Source organism: Apus apus, chromosome 2 (genome assembly GCF_020740795.1).
Source record: "Apus apus isolate bApuApu2 chromosome 2, bApuApu2.pri.cur, whole genome shotgun sequence".
NCBI classification, from domain to species: Eukaryota; Metazoa; Chordata; class Aves; order Apodiformes; family Apodidae; genus Apus; species Apus apus.
Genome location: NC_067283.1, coordinates 89113961 through 89126918, shown reverse-complemented (window position 1 = coordinate 89126918; position 12958 = coordinate 89113961). Strand labels below are relative to the sequence as shown.

The window sequence follows — 12958 nt, the reverse complement described above, 5'->3', positions numbered from 1 at the left end:
GGTTCCTCACAATTTAAACATTATCTATTAGCCCTGTCCTCTGGGAGCTGTTTCCAGATGCTCCTGGAGAGTTGATAAGAGCTAACATACAAGGGCAGCTGGAAGAACGTTTCAAAGATGTAAGAAGGGAATATATAGCATGGAGCTTTGAAGATAGGTGTTCAATTTGAAGTTTTGAGAATAGTGAAAAGTACTTTCAGAGAACAGGAGAGTTATGCTTTGATTTTTGTCAGTTTTTTGCAATTTCATAATCTAATGTTCTTAGGGTTGTGTTAGTCATAAAAATTCATTCAGGCTTACATGTATTTTTATTCTCCTTGTATCACTTTTCAGAAAGAGACTCACAGGCTAGTTGCTCTTAACAAGTAGGTACCTCACAAGATAATGGAAGAAAGTCTTTGTAATAGTTTAATTCAGAAAATAGATGCTAATTTTAATTTGTGTAGACTTATAAGAATTAAATAAGCTCAAAATTTTGGGTGACAGAACCACTGATGTGGCTACTACTCTTAAAAAATATTCATTCCAAAGGTTTTGATTCCATTCTGTTACAAAAAGGAGATGTGTGATGTGGTCACAAATAGAAAAAATAAAGGAACTTCATCTTCTGCAGAAGTGTAGGGGTTTTAAAAAAAAAAGTGTTAGCAAGGCAATTGGACCTCTATATCCTATATAGTAACTTCAAATATGTTCTTGGTCACATAACTTAAATGTGTCCATAATATGTAACAGCAGGATTGGCAAGGTTAGAATATACGTAATAATCAGATAAAAGTACAAAAAATATAGATGATAAGTATAATGAATTTAAATAACTAGTTTAACTTAATGTCAAAAGAATCAAATACATTTGCATAGCTTTTACAAATAAATTCTATTCCCTGAGATTTAAGCATGTGTTCTTTAACATTTTATAATTGTGTTTTAAATGCTTGTGCTTCAAAGAAAAGTAAATGTTTCCTTTATTTACTATGAACACTGCCAGGAAAGTCAGATTTTCTCCTTCCATCTTTGTATTTCTTCTCCTGTCATTGTCCAGGATAAAAGGAAGCAGTTGGACTGTTAGTCCTATTAAATATTACTGGATAATCAGGAGTTTAACGTTTTTCTTTTTTCTTTCTTATACAGAGTCAATACAAGTTTGTTTGTGAAGCTATTCTTCGTGTTTACAAAGAAGGATTGGTTCGACCACTGGATTCCAGTTAGCACAGCAGTGAAGGATGAATACCTTTTTCCCCTAAAAAGACTGCTCTTTTATGTAAAGCAAGGGCTTGTTTCTGAAAGCAACTAGAATGGACTAGAAGCCCATGAAAAGACAGATGAGCACATTTGAACTGTGGCACTTTAAATTTCTCAAGAGGATTGCTAAGTCATGTACAGTATAACAAAGTCATGTAGATAAATATATGAGAGCAAATGTGTGTAAAATGCTTTATTCACATAGATACCATAAACAATCATGGAAACCTTAATACATCTCTTTTACTGCCTTAAAACACCCTTCACTTTGGAAGTTACAGAGGGCCTTGTGTTCATTTTGGAAATGCAAGAAGAAAGCTAATAGTATTGAAATGATTCAGCTTAAGGTGGTATTTAATATCTTTGTATTGTATGCAAGTTCACTGAAAGTGAATATTTGTAGCTTTCTTATGGGGACACTGGAAATGTAACCTCAACTTTGGAAAGGCTGACAAAGAGCTTCAGAGACTAATGCATAACTGCTGTAATCTAAGAGCTGGAGAAATTAAGTATTCGTTTACCATAAAACTATTAGTAAGTATGCCAGCTGTTATAATATGCTTCTTAGAAATCACATCTACTGTATGTGATGTGTGAAATAATGCTGCATTTAAGCATATACGCAGATGGTACAGTCTACATCTTTTGTTGATCAAATTGAAATGCAACTTGCCCTTTTAACAGTGACCTACTTACAGTTTTAGTTATTTTACTTCCTCTGTTTCTGCTGTCCATCTCCTTTATACTTGTTTTTCATTGCTGTTTCTGTGTGTGGACTGAAAACATTTTAACTTAAAATGAGGTTTAATTGTTTTTCACCTCTGTTTCCATGTGTATTTATGAGTTCTCAGGTGAAAAAATGTGGATTAACGTTGCACACAAGCACCAGGCTTTTGGCTTACTGTGTATGCAAAGTAGTCTAATCCAATACTGGAAGAAAAATTACTACTGAACCCATCAAATATGTTGCTGCTAATTCAAGGTGTGAAGCTTGCAAGGGCACAGGTGTTGCTAGTATTCAGATAGTGAGAAAGTGTTGACTTGCTGCCCTTCAGCAAAAACTGCTGCAGTGAAACAGAACTCCCTTTTTGCAAGAATTCTGTGGATTTACTGTGTTTATTGCTTTATGGAAATGTGGCTAAATTCACAGGAAGATTTACATGGAAAGAGAGAATGAATTTGGACATTGACGAGTAATTCACCCTAAGGTACACTGGTCTCCATTTCATTTCAAATGGGAGAATTGGACTTTCCGGACAATATAACCACATTTGTATGATGGTAATTTATTTTGTGTGTTCTTTTTGGTTACCCTGAGAGAGTTCTTCATTTTTTAATAGTTAAAAAAAAAAATACTCTAAGGGACTTTTTAAAATACTTTATTTAAAAGATTAGTCCTAAATAAGGAAAAAAATTTATGGGGCATACTAGCCAGATGTTTATATGTGTATAAAAGAGAAAATTAGATCATTTTCTTTATATATATATATATACACAGATACACATTCAGATATATTTTAGAATTATGGTCTGTATAATGGATATTATCGTTTCTATCTGGAGTTTCATTATAGAAACTGCCACAGCTGTACAATATGCATCTCATGTTACCAGAGGATTGTGTTTTTTCCCCAGGAGATAGCTGGAAAGTGAATATAGGATGTGCTAAATTGCTGGCTCTTGCCTTCTGTGTGTTTGGTCCTTTCTTCAAGATTACATTATTACTTATAGGTAAAGAAAATACCTGGTTCCTATTTATTGAAGAATCTTGATTCGAACACGCAGGATAATTGGAAACATGGAAAGCTTCTTGGCCTTTTTAGGTTGAAGGGTGAATAGGTTTCATATTTACATTCTTATATACTGCATTCCAGATTTCACTTCGAGTAAAATTTTTGTAATACTTTGGATCATATTGCTCCTGCTTGATTTGGCCCAGGTTGGAAGGCAAGAAACACTAACTCTGGGTCACTGATAACTTGTTAAGCTGCATCAGGTCACTCAGTCTGCTACTCCAAGTGTAAAATTATACAAGACATGCATATGTTGCTTGGGAAGCCTTTTTGAAAAATGCGTGTGGAAAAGTGTTGTACAAGTGCAGGCTGCCTGCTGCTGTTAGAGGGAATATCAAGAAGTGAGAAAACCTAGTGGCTTTTTCTCATGTGAGAAGTGGTGGGCACTAAAGAATCTGCCTGCTGGGTGGATGGTTAAGAAAAGCCTCCCTTTTGTTGTGTGTGTATCCTTCTGTTAAAACATCTCTGGTTTTATGGGTTTTTTTAAGTTTTGATGTGCCCTGGTCTCAAAGTCATTCCTTACAGTTGGCATGACTTGCAATTAATAGTTTGTCAAGAAGTGAAAAAGGCAAGGAGTAAAAAAGCAAGAAAATAAGTAGAAAATATCTAGAGCATCTCTTTGTGGCATCTGTTTCTTTCATGGAAGTACTTGATTAAACTTAAAATTTATTTGTGTTCCAGTTTATTCCTATATATCTGTTGCTATTTATGTTTCTTCATGTTGAATATGTATTTACCAAGACAGTGTAAATTTATTCCATATGTAACTCCAATCTAAAGCTATGTGGTTTAGGCTTGACTTAAAATAGTATGTGTGTGTTTAAATGATGATGGTCATATTGTGACAACAAATGCTGCTCTTGTTCTGTTAAACTTAGATGGATTCAGTAATGCTATTCCTGAATTCATATTTGGATTTTAATAACTTCTCTGAAATTGCTGGCCACTGGGAGACTACTCAAAGCTATAAGTATAGTAATCTCTGTAATATTTGATTATTTTTTTTAAACAATAGAGGAAATATTAATGATGTTAAGTATCTTGTACATTGTGTCCGTCTTTATTTCAGTCTTGCTGGGTTTTGCACATGTACCTCTAGGGTCCACGGGGGAGAATGAAGGGGTTTTTGTCTTCTCTCTGTAGCGTGTGATGACTTTGCACTGAATGGTGTATGCCTTAGGTTTGATCTCACAACAAAAGCATAATTATGAAAACATCTGCTAAATGCTGGCTTTTGTTTCCACAAGAATTTGGAACCTAAAAGGGCACAGTTGATTTGTTTCTTGGGGTTGTGGGGTTTTTGTGTTGGAGTTAAAACTCCTAATACAGAATTTTTAACTGTCAAGGAAATGTCAAATAGCAGAAAATGCTCTGAAGTCAAGATTCTGTACAACCTTCAGAAATAACAGTTCAACCTTGATTTTGCATGTCCTTGTGTGATCATGACAATAAGTATGCAAAATTTCTAGCGTGGCTGTGGATGAAGAGGGTAGTAATAAGCCTTTCAGGTTTTCATCACTGTGAAATACGCTAACATTTATTCTTCAGAATTAAACAACTTTTAACTAAGTGGCTTTATATTTGATACAGAAGTAACTAAATGCCTATTCAGAGTGTCTTCAGAAATACCACAGGGGAACACTTCTGTCAAGGAGGTGGGAGGGACAGCTCTTACCATATATTGATCATTAAAAAAAATGATGCAGTAAACCACGATTCCTTTTTGTGTAACAGGATCTATGAAATAGGAATCATTAAAATACAACCAAACTTTTGAATAGTGGTGGAGTTTTGGAAAAAAAATAAAAATAAATTAATCCAGGGTTTCATTCTCAATAATCCTGTCTTTTAGGTGTTGGTACTAAGTGGTGTGCAGTCAAAATGTACATAAAAATTCAGCAATAGCTCTTCATGTACACTTATTTTTTCAACAGTTGGTTATCTTTTTTCTTCCCCTCCTTTTTTCTACTATGCAATACTTCATTAAGAATTAACATATACGTTTTGAAAAAACTGTAGCTCTGAAATATCTAATGAACTATGCATTTGTTTTATTACAAGCATAACATGATACTGTTTTACAACAGATGTTCTTCCATGTAGATTGTTTTCTGTGTGTCAAACTAAATGCATAAATGGTCCACTGGCTGAAAATGTTGAAAATTGACATGCATGGTTCATAATTAAACTTAATTATTTTACTGATAATGGCTTAATTGTTATATCCTGAAATTTAGCATTTAAGTGCAAAGTAAAGCCTTTCCAGAAAGAAACTGCTCTGGGAAATGTTTGTTTCAGTTGGTAACCTGCAATTAGTCTACTTGGTTAAAAGCATTTATTAATTGAAACTGTATAGAAGGTAAAGTTGTGTCATGAAATACTTTGTTCAAAGGCACATGAAAGCCAAGTGAATGATTAATTATATTAAAATATTTTGATTAAAAGGATTCTCTTGCATTTAAGTTCTGACACTGATAGTGTTAAGCCATCTCAGATGACTGTTGTAACAATAGCACTATATTAACAGTTTAAATATAGCAATCTAATCCAATATGATTTCATGTACTTTAACGTATTTGATGTTCTAGTTGTTCAGTAGCTGTACAAGCTTCAAACAGTAAGTATCCACAATCACTGAAGCCTGTCATCTTTAAAAAAAAAAAAAAAAAGTCTATGAATGAAAGTAGTAGCACGTGGTATTAATAGATCTAACAATTTTTTCAGCTCAGAAGAACCCTATGACAGCAGTGGTCTGATTTGACCACTGATGTAAAGAGCAATTGTTGGGGACCAAGAATGTAATGGAAAAAGTAAATTGTGTGGGCTGTTGACACCATTTTAGTTTTGGCTGTAATTAAAAGACCAGCAACTGTTGTTTCAGGGTTTTTTTGTTTGCTTTGGTGTTTTTTTTTATTTTTGAAAGACAAATTAATCTCAAGAGGTGGTTTTGGCAAGATGGAGTAGAATGTGCCTTTGTTGACTCTTCTAGTTTTGTTGCAGACTACTTGCATAAGAGTCTTAGATTGTGAGTTATTTTGAGCTTAGCTGCAGGTTTTGAAGCTAATGAAAATCTTACTTAAAATATTAAAGCATTGGTTATAATAGCCATTAATGAAACACTTCAGTTTACTCTTATTTGCTTAAGTTTTGTTTTCTTGGATTTCATTATGTCATTTCTTGTCTTGTCATTGTTTTACCTTACAAAAACACTTGGAGGTTTCCCACAGCTGTAAAAATGGCTTTGTCATAGGCAGGCTAAGTGATGCTCCTGTTGCTTAAGGTATGATGTTACTTAGCACCTGCTGAAGGTGCAAGTCTGATGTTCAGCCTATCCTAAACCGACCTCCTCTCTGAAGAATTTAAATAGTGCTGCTAACAACAGTAAAAAAATCATAAATATATTTTGAAATGTTTGAATGTTTTCTCCAGGGCAGATAAGACCTCATTTGTCTTAAAAAAAAAAAAAACAAAAAAACTGGTTTTGTGAAAATGAAAGTGGTTTTAACAGATGAAATGGGGGTAGGATTTTTTTTTCCTTTGCAGAACACTTTTCTGTGTTTCAAAGGCACCATTTCTCTTGGAGCAGTTTCTTTGCTAAAGAGCCCTACTGTTGATGGGATTTAATTTTTGTCAGACTGACCCAGAAAATAATTTTAAGTTGAATTTTTTCCTCGTTTACTTTGTGCTTTTAAGTAATGTTAAACAAAACTGAAATCTTTTCCTTCCAAAAGTATTTTAGCTGTTTTCATTTGATGTCTTTTTCTGAGACAGAAATGGAACTTGAATGTGGCTGAGTAACTAATGAGGTTGCCATGTATGCTAAGAGGAAACAAATGCTTTGCTAGATTTACTATATCCATTATGTAACATCAGTTACCAAATGAAATCAGTCTAGCATCATAATTCTTTACATCATCTTCACAAATCTTTACATCATCTTTACATGATCTTTACAAATCATGCTTACACCTTTTACAAGGAAAAAAATCGTGTATGAAAAAAGGAACTGCTAGAAGTATTTTCTTCACTTTGGCTGGCTCAGGTAGTCATAAACCAAACTAGTTCTCAACTAGTAAGCAGTATGGCCACAAAAGCACAGAACACTCAATATAAACCTAGTCAGCTGGTTAACTTCTTTTGAAGTGGTGTTTGTAACCCTGGCTCAGAAATCATTGCTGTGGGATGGAAGGAGAAAGGGCTTCCTCCCTTGGGGCAGAGACTGAAAGCCTGCTCAGTAAGTCAGCAGTGGGGTTGTGCTTGTATTTTCTAACCTCAGCAGACAACCTGGTAAGGTAAACTGTATATATATGAATTTGCAAGAGTCTAGAAGCCTTTCATTCTAGGAAGAAAAAACCGAAAACAAAATAAAACAAAACAAAACAAACAAACAACAAAAACCCAGACCAGCCCTGCTAATTTTCATGGGCTTCATTTGCTTCAGTAAAGGAGCAGCTTAGCATGGTAGCAGCTGAGATATTCTTGGTCAGTACCCTTCTAATGCAGAACTTCACATACGTGAATGAAAATCTGATATGACTTGCTTCCTAGTTTTTAATAGAAATTAAATTACTGTCTGTAGAAATTAGGTGGAAAATTAGTAAGTGTGCTCAAATGTAGGTACATTTCAAATCCAGACTTTGCTAAATAAATTACAAGCATCAATGCTTACATTCCAGTGATCTGTGCAGTGAGCACTAAACATAATTTATTCGGGTTTTTGCGCTTCATTGTGTAACATTAACAGAGAGATATCGGATAAATATTGGGAACACTCTTCTCAAGGCTTTGAAAATCTGCCAGGCATTCATAATAACAAATGATGTATTGGTAAAAACTGACCCATCATTACCACTGGTACAGAAATGTGCTTAATAGTACTGGATTTAGTTACATAACAGTTGGGAAAGCTAAAGTTTTGTTGGTGATTTGGGTTTTTTTGCAAGCTTTTCAAAAGATTCCACTATTCCAGTTACTAAGTTTGTATTTTCATATAGATTCAGTTATATTTTTTTTGTCAGAGATGTAGAAAAAGGTTGGAAGGTAGTATCCCTTCAGTGACTCTGGATATTTTTCATATAAACATTTGTTTCTGTAGCACTCTATAGTTTCTTCTTCTGACCTCTTAGTGCATTAAAGGAGTAAGAGAACATATTTGATGTATTTGGAAGGTAGGGAAAGAGTTTATTTTGTATCCTAAGCTGTACTTTTCTTTTAAATCATTTGAAATGTAAATTGATGTTGATATTAAAAAGCTTTAATTTATTGTTTAAAAATGTAGACACTTCTTCAAATGAATGTATCATTTTTCTTTTTTTAATTATTTTTATAGGAATAAAGTATTGGTTAATGTTTTCAGTATAGTTTTCTGGGGGTTTGGAACTGTTTTGAACAAAAATATTACAGCCACCATTTTATGCTTATTGATTATATGGCTAATGGTGAAATAAAGCATTTTTAGCTGTCTGTTTTTATTGTGACTTTATTCAAGAAGAGAATAAGTGTTGCATAAAAAGTGTATGGACCTTTTTGATCCTTTAAAAAAAATAGTCACATACATGCAGCTTGAATTTTATTTAAGCAAGCAAGCATGTATGGAAGATGTCTGTTCCATGTACAGTGTGTAATTCTTCTATAAAATAACTTGCTGGAGAAGTAAAGCAATCAAGTAAGCCACAAATTCTTAGGAAAATTTCACTTGCAACGCATTTTAAGAAAGAGGATTATCTTGATTAATTAGACCAATGGACCTTTGCACTGATGTCATACAAGGCCACGTAAACAACTGAGTGCAGATTTACTTTTTTTGCTACTATTTACAAAATGTGCAGATTACCCTTCCTTTTGGGATTGAACATGTCCTCACCATGCTCCCCAGTGGTGTCTGAGTAGTCCTATCTTCTACACCTTTTGTTCCTCCAGGACTACACAGAAGAATGGGGTGCTCTGCCATGGAGCTCAGAGTGAGGAAGAGGTGTGTATGTGACTCACCTCAAAGGTTCCTAATGTGTCATCAGTCACTGGTGAGAGAACCTGAATCTTGATAGTCTTGCTTGAATTCATCACAATTGGGTATATATATGTCAAACTGGCATTTCCCAATATATATGTTACTTCCAGGTAGTTTTTTGGTGCCCTATCTCAATGATATAAAATCTTTCAAGCAGTGACTCAGTTTAGCTTATCTTCCTTACAGTAGTCAAAGTAAAATATTTTAACACTTATCATAAAAATTTAAAAGTATCCAATTTCATCTTGATTTGAAATTCAGTTCCTTTTTTGATCAGTCCTAGTGTAATGTAACCAAATTGATTTCCATATACTACAAAATAAATATGCAATGATAGCATTTGCAAAAGCTAATCTGCTAAGAAAGCTTGTATCTTCATTTGAACAGCAAAATTCAATTTTCAATTTGTTAAAAAGAACTACCATGTAAGAATAGCTGCAGGGTGCTGGGGGAGACTTGAGATCACTGCTGCTGGGTTCAGAGCCTGTTCAGTTTTCCAGGGTTTTCCCTGTATCCATCTCCAGCGCTGAGGGATATCAGTATTTCACTGAAGCATGCTAAAAGGTGAGACTCCTTATAAAATCTTGCAGACACGTTAGTCTGATGCTGCTATTTGGGGAGCTCAGACACCTGCAATACCCTGTTTTTTAAAGCAGATGTATCGTGATTTATTTTTCCTGTATTTCATTGGGTTTAGCATCCACCCACCTAAGATGCAACACTGTCCATAACAGGAGCCTTTAGTTCTTCCATTAATTAATTTTTTTTATGTTTTTAAATTGTCAGTGATAGGAAGAAGTTTCCTCATCACTAGCTCTGTCTCTCAAGCATGATGGATAGTTGTCTCAGGCATGCTCAGGTTGCACTGACACGTGATGGTGTGGACTAGAGTGTCACTAATGCTGATGGTAATAGCAAGAAGGGGTGTGTTAAAAGCAGCAGTGTATACTGCTGTGTAGCAGTGTAGCCCACAGAATGCCCTAAGAGTACTAATGGCTGATGGGTTTGGTCCAACTTTAGAAGTTTAACTTTGGCCTTCAGAGCTTCCTGTGTCAGTACCAATGCCCTCAGCTTTCAGACCTGATAAATTATTGTGTAAATACTGAATGTTACTCCTTGCAAACTACAAAGTGATTGGTTGTCCTTTTTGAGTTTGTTGGTTCTCAGCTCTGACCTGGGTAGTTCTGCTCATACATGTTCGTGTCACGTAGGTGTGTCGTGTAGCTCGTTAGCTTCACATGCATTTATGCAGATTCCAGGTTTGTATAAGCTTGCTGGTCTCAAAGGGACCTACTTGCTTATGTATAATGCTTAGCCTAAAAGGATGTCTTGACTCCAGCCTTCAGGTTTCATGCCAAAACCTGAAATGCCTTTTGCCTTGTCTCTGTATCCAGACCTGCTGCAAGTGTCATTTTTGTTCTGAAGAATCACAGCTGTATTACTTTCACCTGTAACTGCTGCATTGCTGCATTTATTTTTTAATATAAGAACTACTGTTACAAGAAAATCTACTCTCTTTAAGTGTTCTCAGACATCTTACTGCTGAAGACACTTGTGTTTTGAATAGGGAATGTAATTTTTTGTCCTCTGTGAGAACTGTTCACAGTACATTTACTGTGATGTTGCACCTCCAGTACTTCAGTAACTCTTGCCCATGCTCTGGCATCTCGTTTGATGCAGCAGGCAGAGTCTCTAGCTGTCTCAGGCAGGCAGCTGGGAATATATCACCTCTCTGTAGGAACTCTTGCCTATGCACCGAAGTAATGTGCCTGCTTTTGAAGATCTAAGCAGGAACTGGGGAAAGAGCAGACCTTCCAGCTCACGTAAAATTAGGGCTGAAAAGTACCTAGATGCTTTGCAGAAGACCTACAGGACCAATGTGATTAGACCTGAAGAAGCAGGAGGATGACAGTTTGCAAGGAGCTTCTTCCTCCTCTTCCTTCTTCCCATTCTCCTTAGATTTTACTAAGGACAACAGGCAGTTCAGCTGCAGTCCTTGTGGCAGGGCCGTGCTACAGCCAGCCTGAGCCCCCTTGGAAATGAGAATGTTTCTTCCCTCCTGTAAAGCGCCTTTTTTTTTTTTTTTTCCCCTCTCTTCCGTCCTGTTCTTTCATGGCCTGATGAAGGTAATATTGTTGTTTTCCTCTTTTTCCTGTGTTGCTTAAACTTGACAGATGCAGCAGTGAGTACTAAGAACTAGCCTGGGTTTAAAAAATAAAAAATAAAAAAGGGGAAAATAGTTAAAAGCTCCTGAGCTGTGTAACTAAGAAACCCCATCTTAGCAACTGCTATTACAAGAAGAGTCTAAGATGTGCTTAAATGGCAGTGGTTTCAAATACTGTCTCTTTCTCTATCAAGCGGATAGGAAGGGGGTGTATGTAAGTATATATGTGTGCATATGTGTATAAAAATAGAACATATAAGTGAATAACAAAAGTAACTCCAAAAAGGGCAGAAAAGGCGTAAATTCAGTTTGACATCTCCACCATAAGCAGAATTAGAGAGGAGGAAGTCTAAAATGAAGGTGGAAATACAGGTAATGAAAACAATGTATAAATAAGGAGTGCTTTATGTAGCCATGATTGCATTCAGCATATATTTAAACAGATTGACTTATCTATCATGTCTTGTTTCCTTAATCAAACCAGTTATTATTCAAGTTTATAATATGATATCATTACTATGCTAGATGCTTTGCAAATAACTGTCAAATGCAATCCCATTTCCAAAGGTCTTTCAAGCTAGTTCAGAGGAGAGACAAAACAGTTTACACGTGCACAATCAACCAAATGATGGTGTATAAGGAAACAGGTGTAAGACAACCTGCTTCTACTCAGGCTAAATATGGTAACAAATAAATGTACTTTTCTGTAACAACTGCTCAATGTAGAAATGGTGCCACAAAGAATTTCAGCAGATGTTTTATGAGCAGAAGTTGAGCCATGTGAACTGACAAGAGTTTCTGAAGCATCCAAGTGCAGAGGGAACAGTATTTCATGGAGCCTGGACTATCCAAGTATAGGGAGCAAGAAAGAAGAAAGTCATAGAAACTGGAAGCAAAGCACTGGAAATGTTCCTTGAGAGGCAGTTCATATAGTGCAGAGCCCTTTCTGGAAAGAGAATGAAACCCTGGGCAAAAAAACTTGTTCTCACTGTGATCCTTTTGCTTCATGGAAAGCAGACCTTGATGTTATTGTGCTGATTGTTTAAAAAGATCATGTGAAAAAAGATCTGCTTTCCTAATGCAAGGATCTTGTTAACTTTTCTGTATTCCCTGGTTTGAGGGGGGTTGGGGAAGTAGCAATAGCTGAAGTTTTGCAGAAGAGAATACATTTTTGTATAGCCCCCCCATGGGCAAGGTACTGTGAACATCTGGCATCTTGTTGCCAAGCAAAGTTAGATTTACAATAGTGTGAGATGCAGTTATTTATATCTGTTCTCTGAATGGGTAAGGTTAGGTGCAGGGACAGCCACAGCTAAGTGCTCACAGCCACAGAGCAGAACTGTCAGATCAGAGAAATGAACTTGCAGGCTAAGCTGTGGTCCTCTGCTCATGCCAGGGCTGATGCCAGCTCCCAGAATGATTTACACTTATTCCAGGGGATGCCCTACTTGTGGAAAAATATTCTGTGGAGTGTTCTGCACTGGCGAAGTTTCACACTAAAAACAATTGTATTATTGGCCATAGCTCGTGGTAAGGAAGCAATAGTGTTGAGTGGCTTCATCAGGACTAAACAGTTTACAGGACAGTGAAGCATTTGGTTCACCTGGGATGACTTTTTTTCCTCCCTTCTTCAGAGTAACCAACTCAGCAACCTCCTGAAGAGGAGAGTTCATCTCTGCTGCACCCTGCTCCCCCTCTAGCAGTGATGGTCCCTTCCTTATCCTAGTTTGCTCTCCTCCATCCCTGGCGACACAT

General features: G+C 36.0%; 1 protein-coding gene across 7 annotated transcripts in view; it reads left to right on the top strand.

Moving 5' to 3' along the window:
• PTPN3 (protein tyrosine phosphatase non-receptor type 3) overlaps positions 1 to 8495 on the top strand; it is a 125141-nt gene extending 116646 nt beyond the window's left edge. For all 7 annotated transcript variants that reach the window (XM_051611339.1, XM_051611341.1, XM_051611338.1 and 4 more), the window contains one exon: positions 1129 to 8495. In XM_051611339.1, the coding sequence (XP_051467299.1) occupies positions 1129 to 1206 (78 nt within the window). In that variant the 3' untranslated portion in view covers positions 1207 to 8495. The remainder of the gene's footprint in view (positions 1 to 1128) is intronic.
• The last annotated feature ends 4463 nt before the right edge of the window (positions 8496 to 12958 follow it).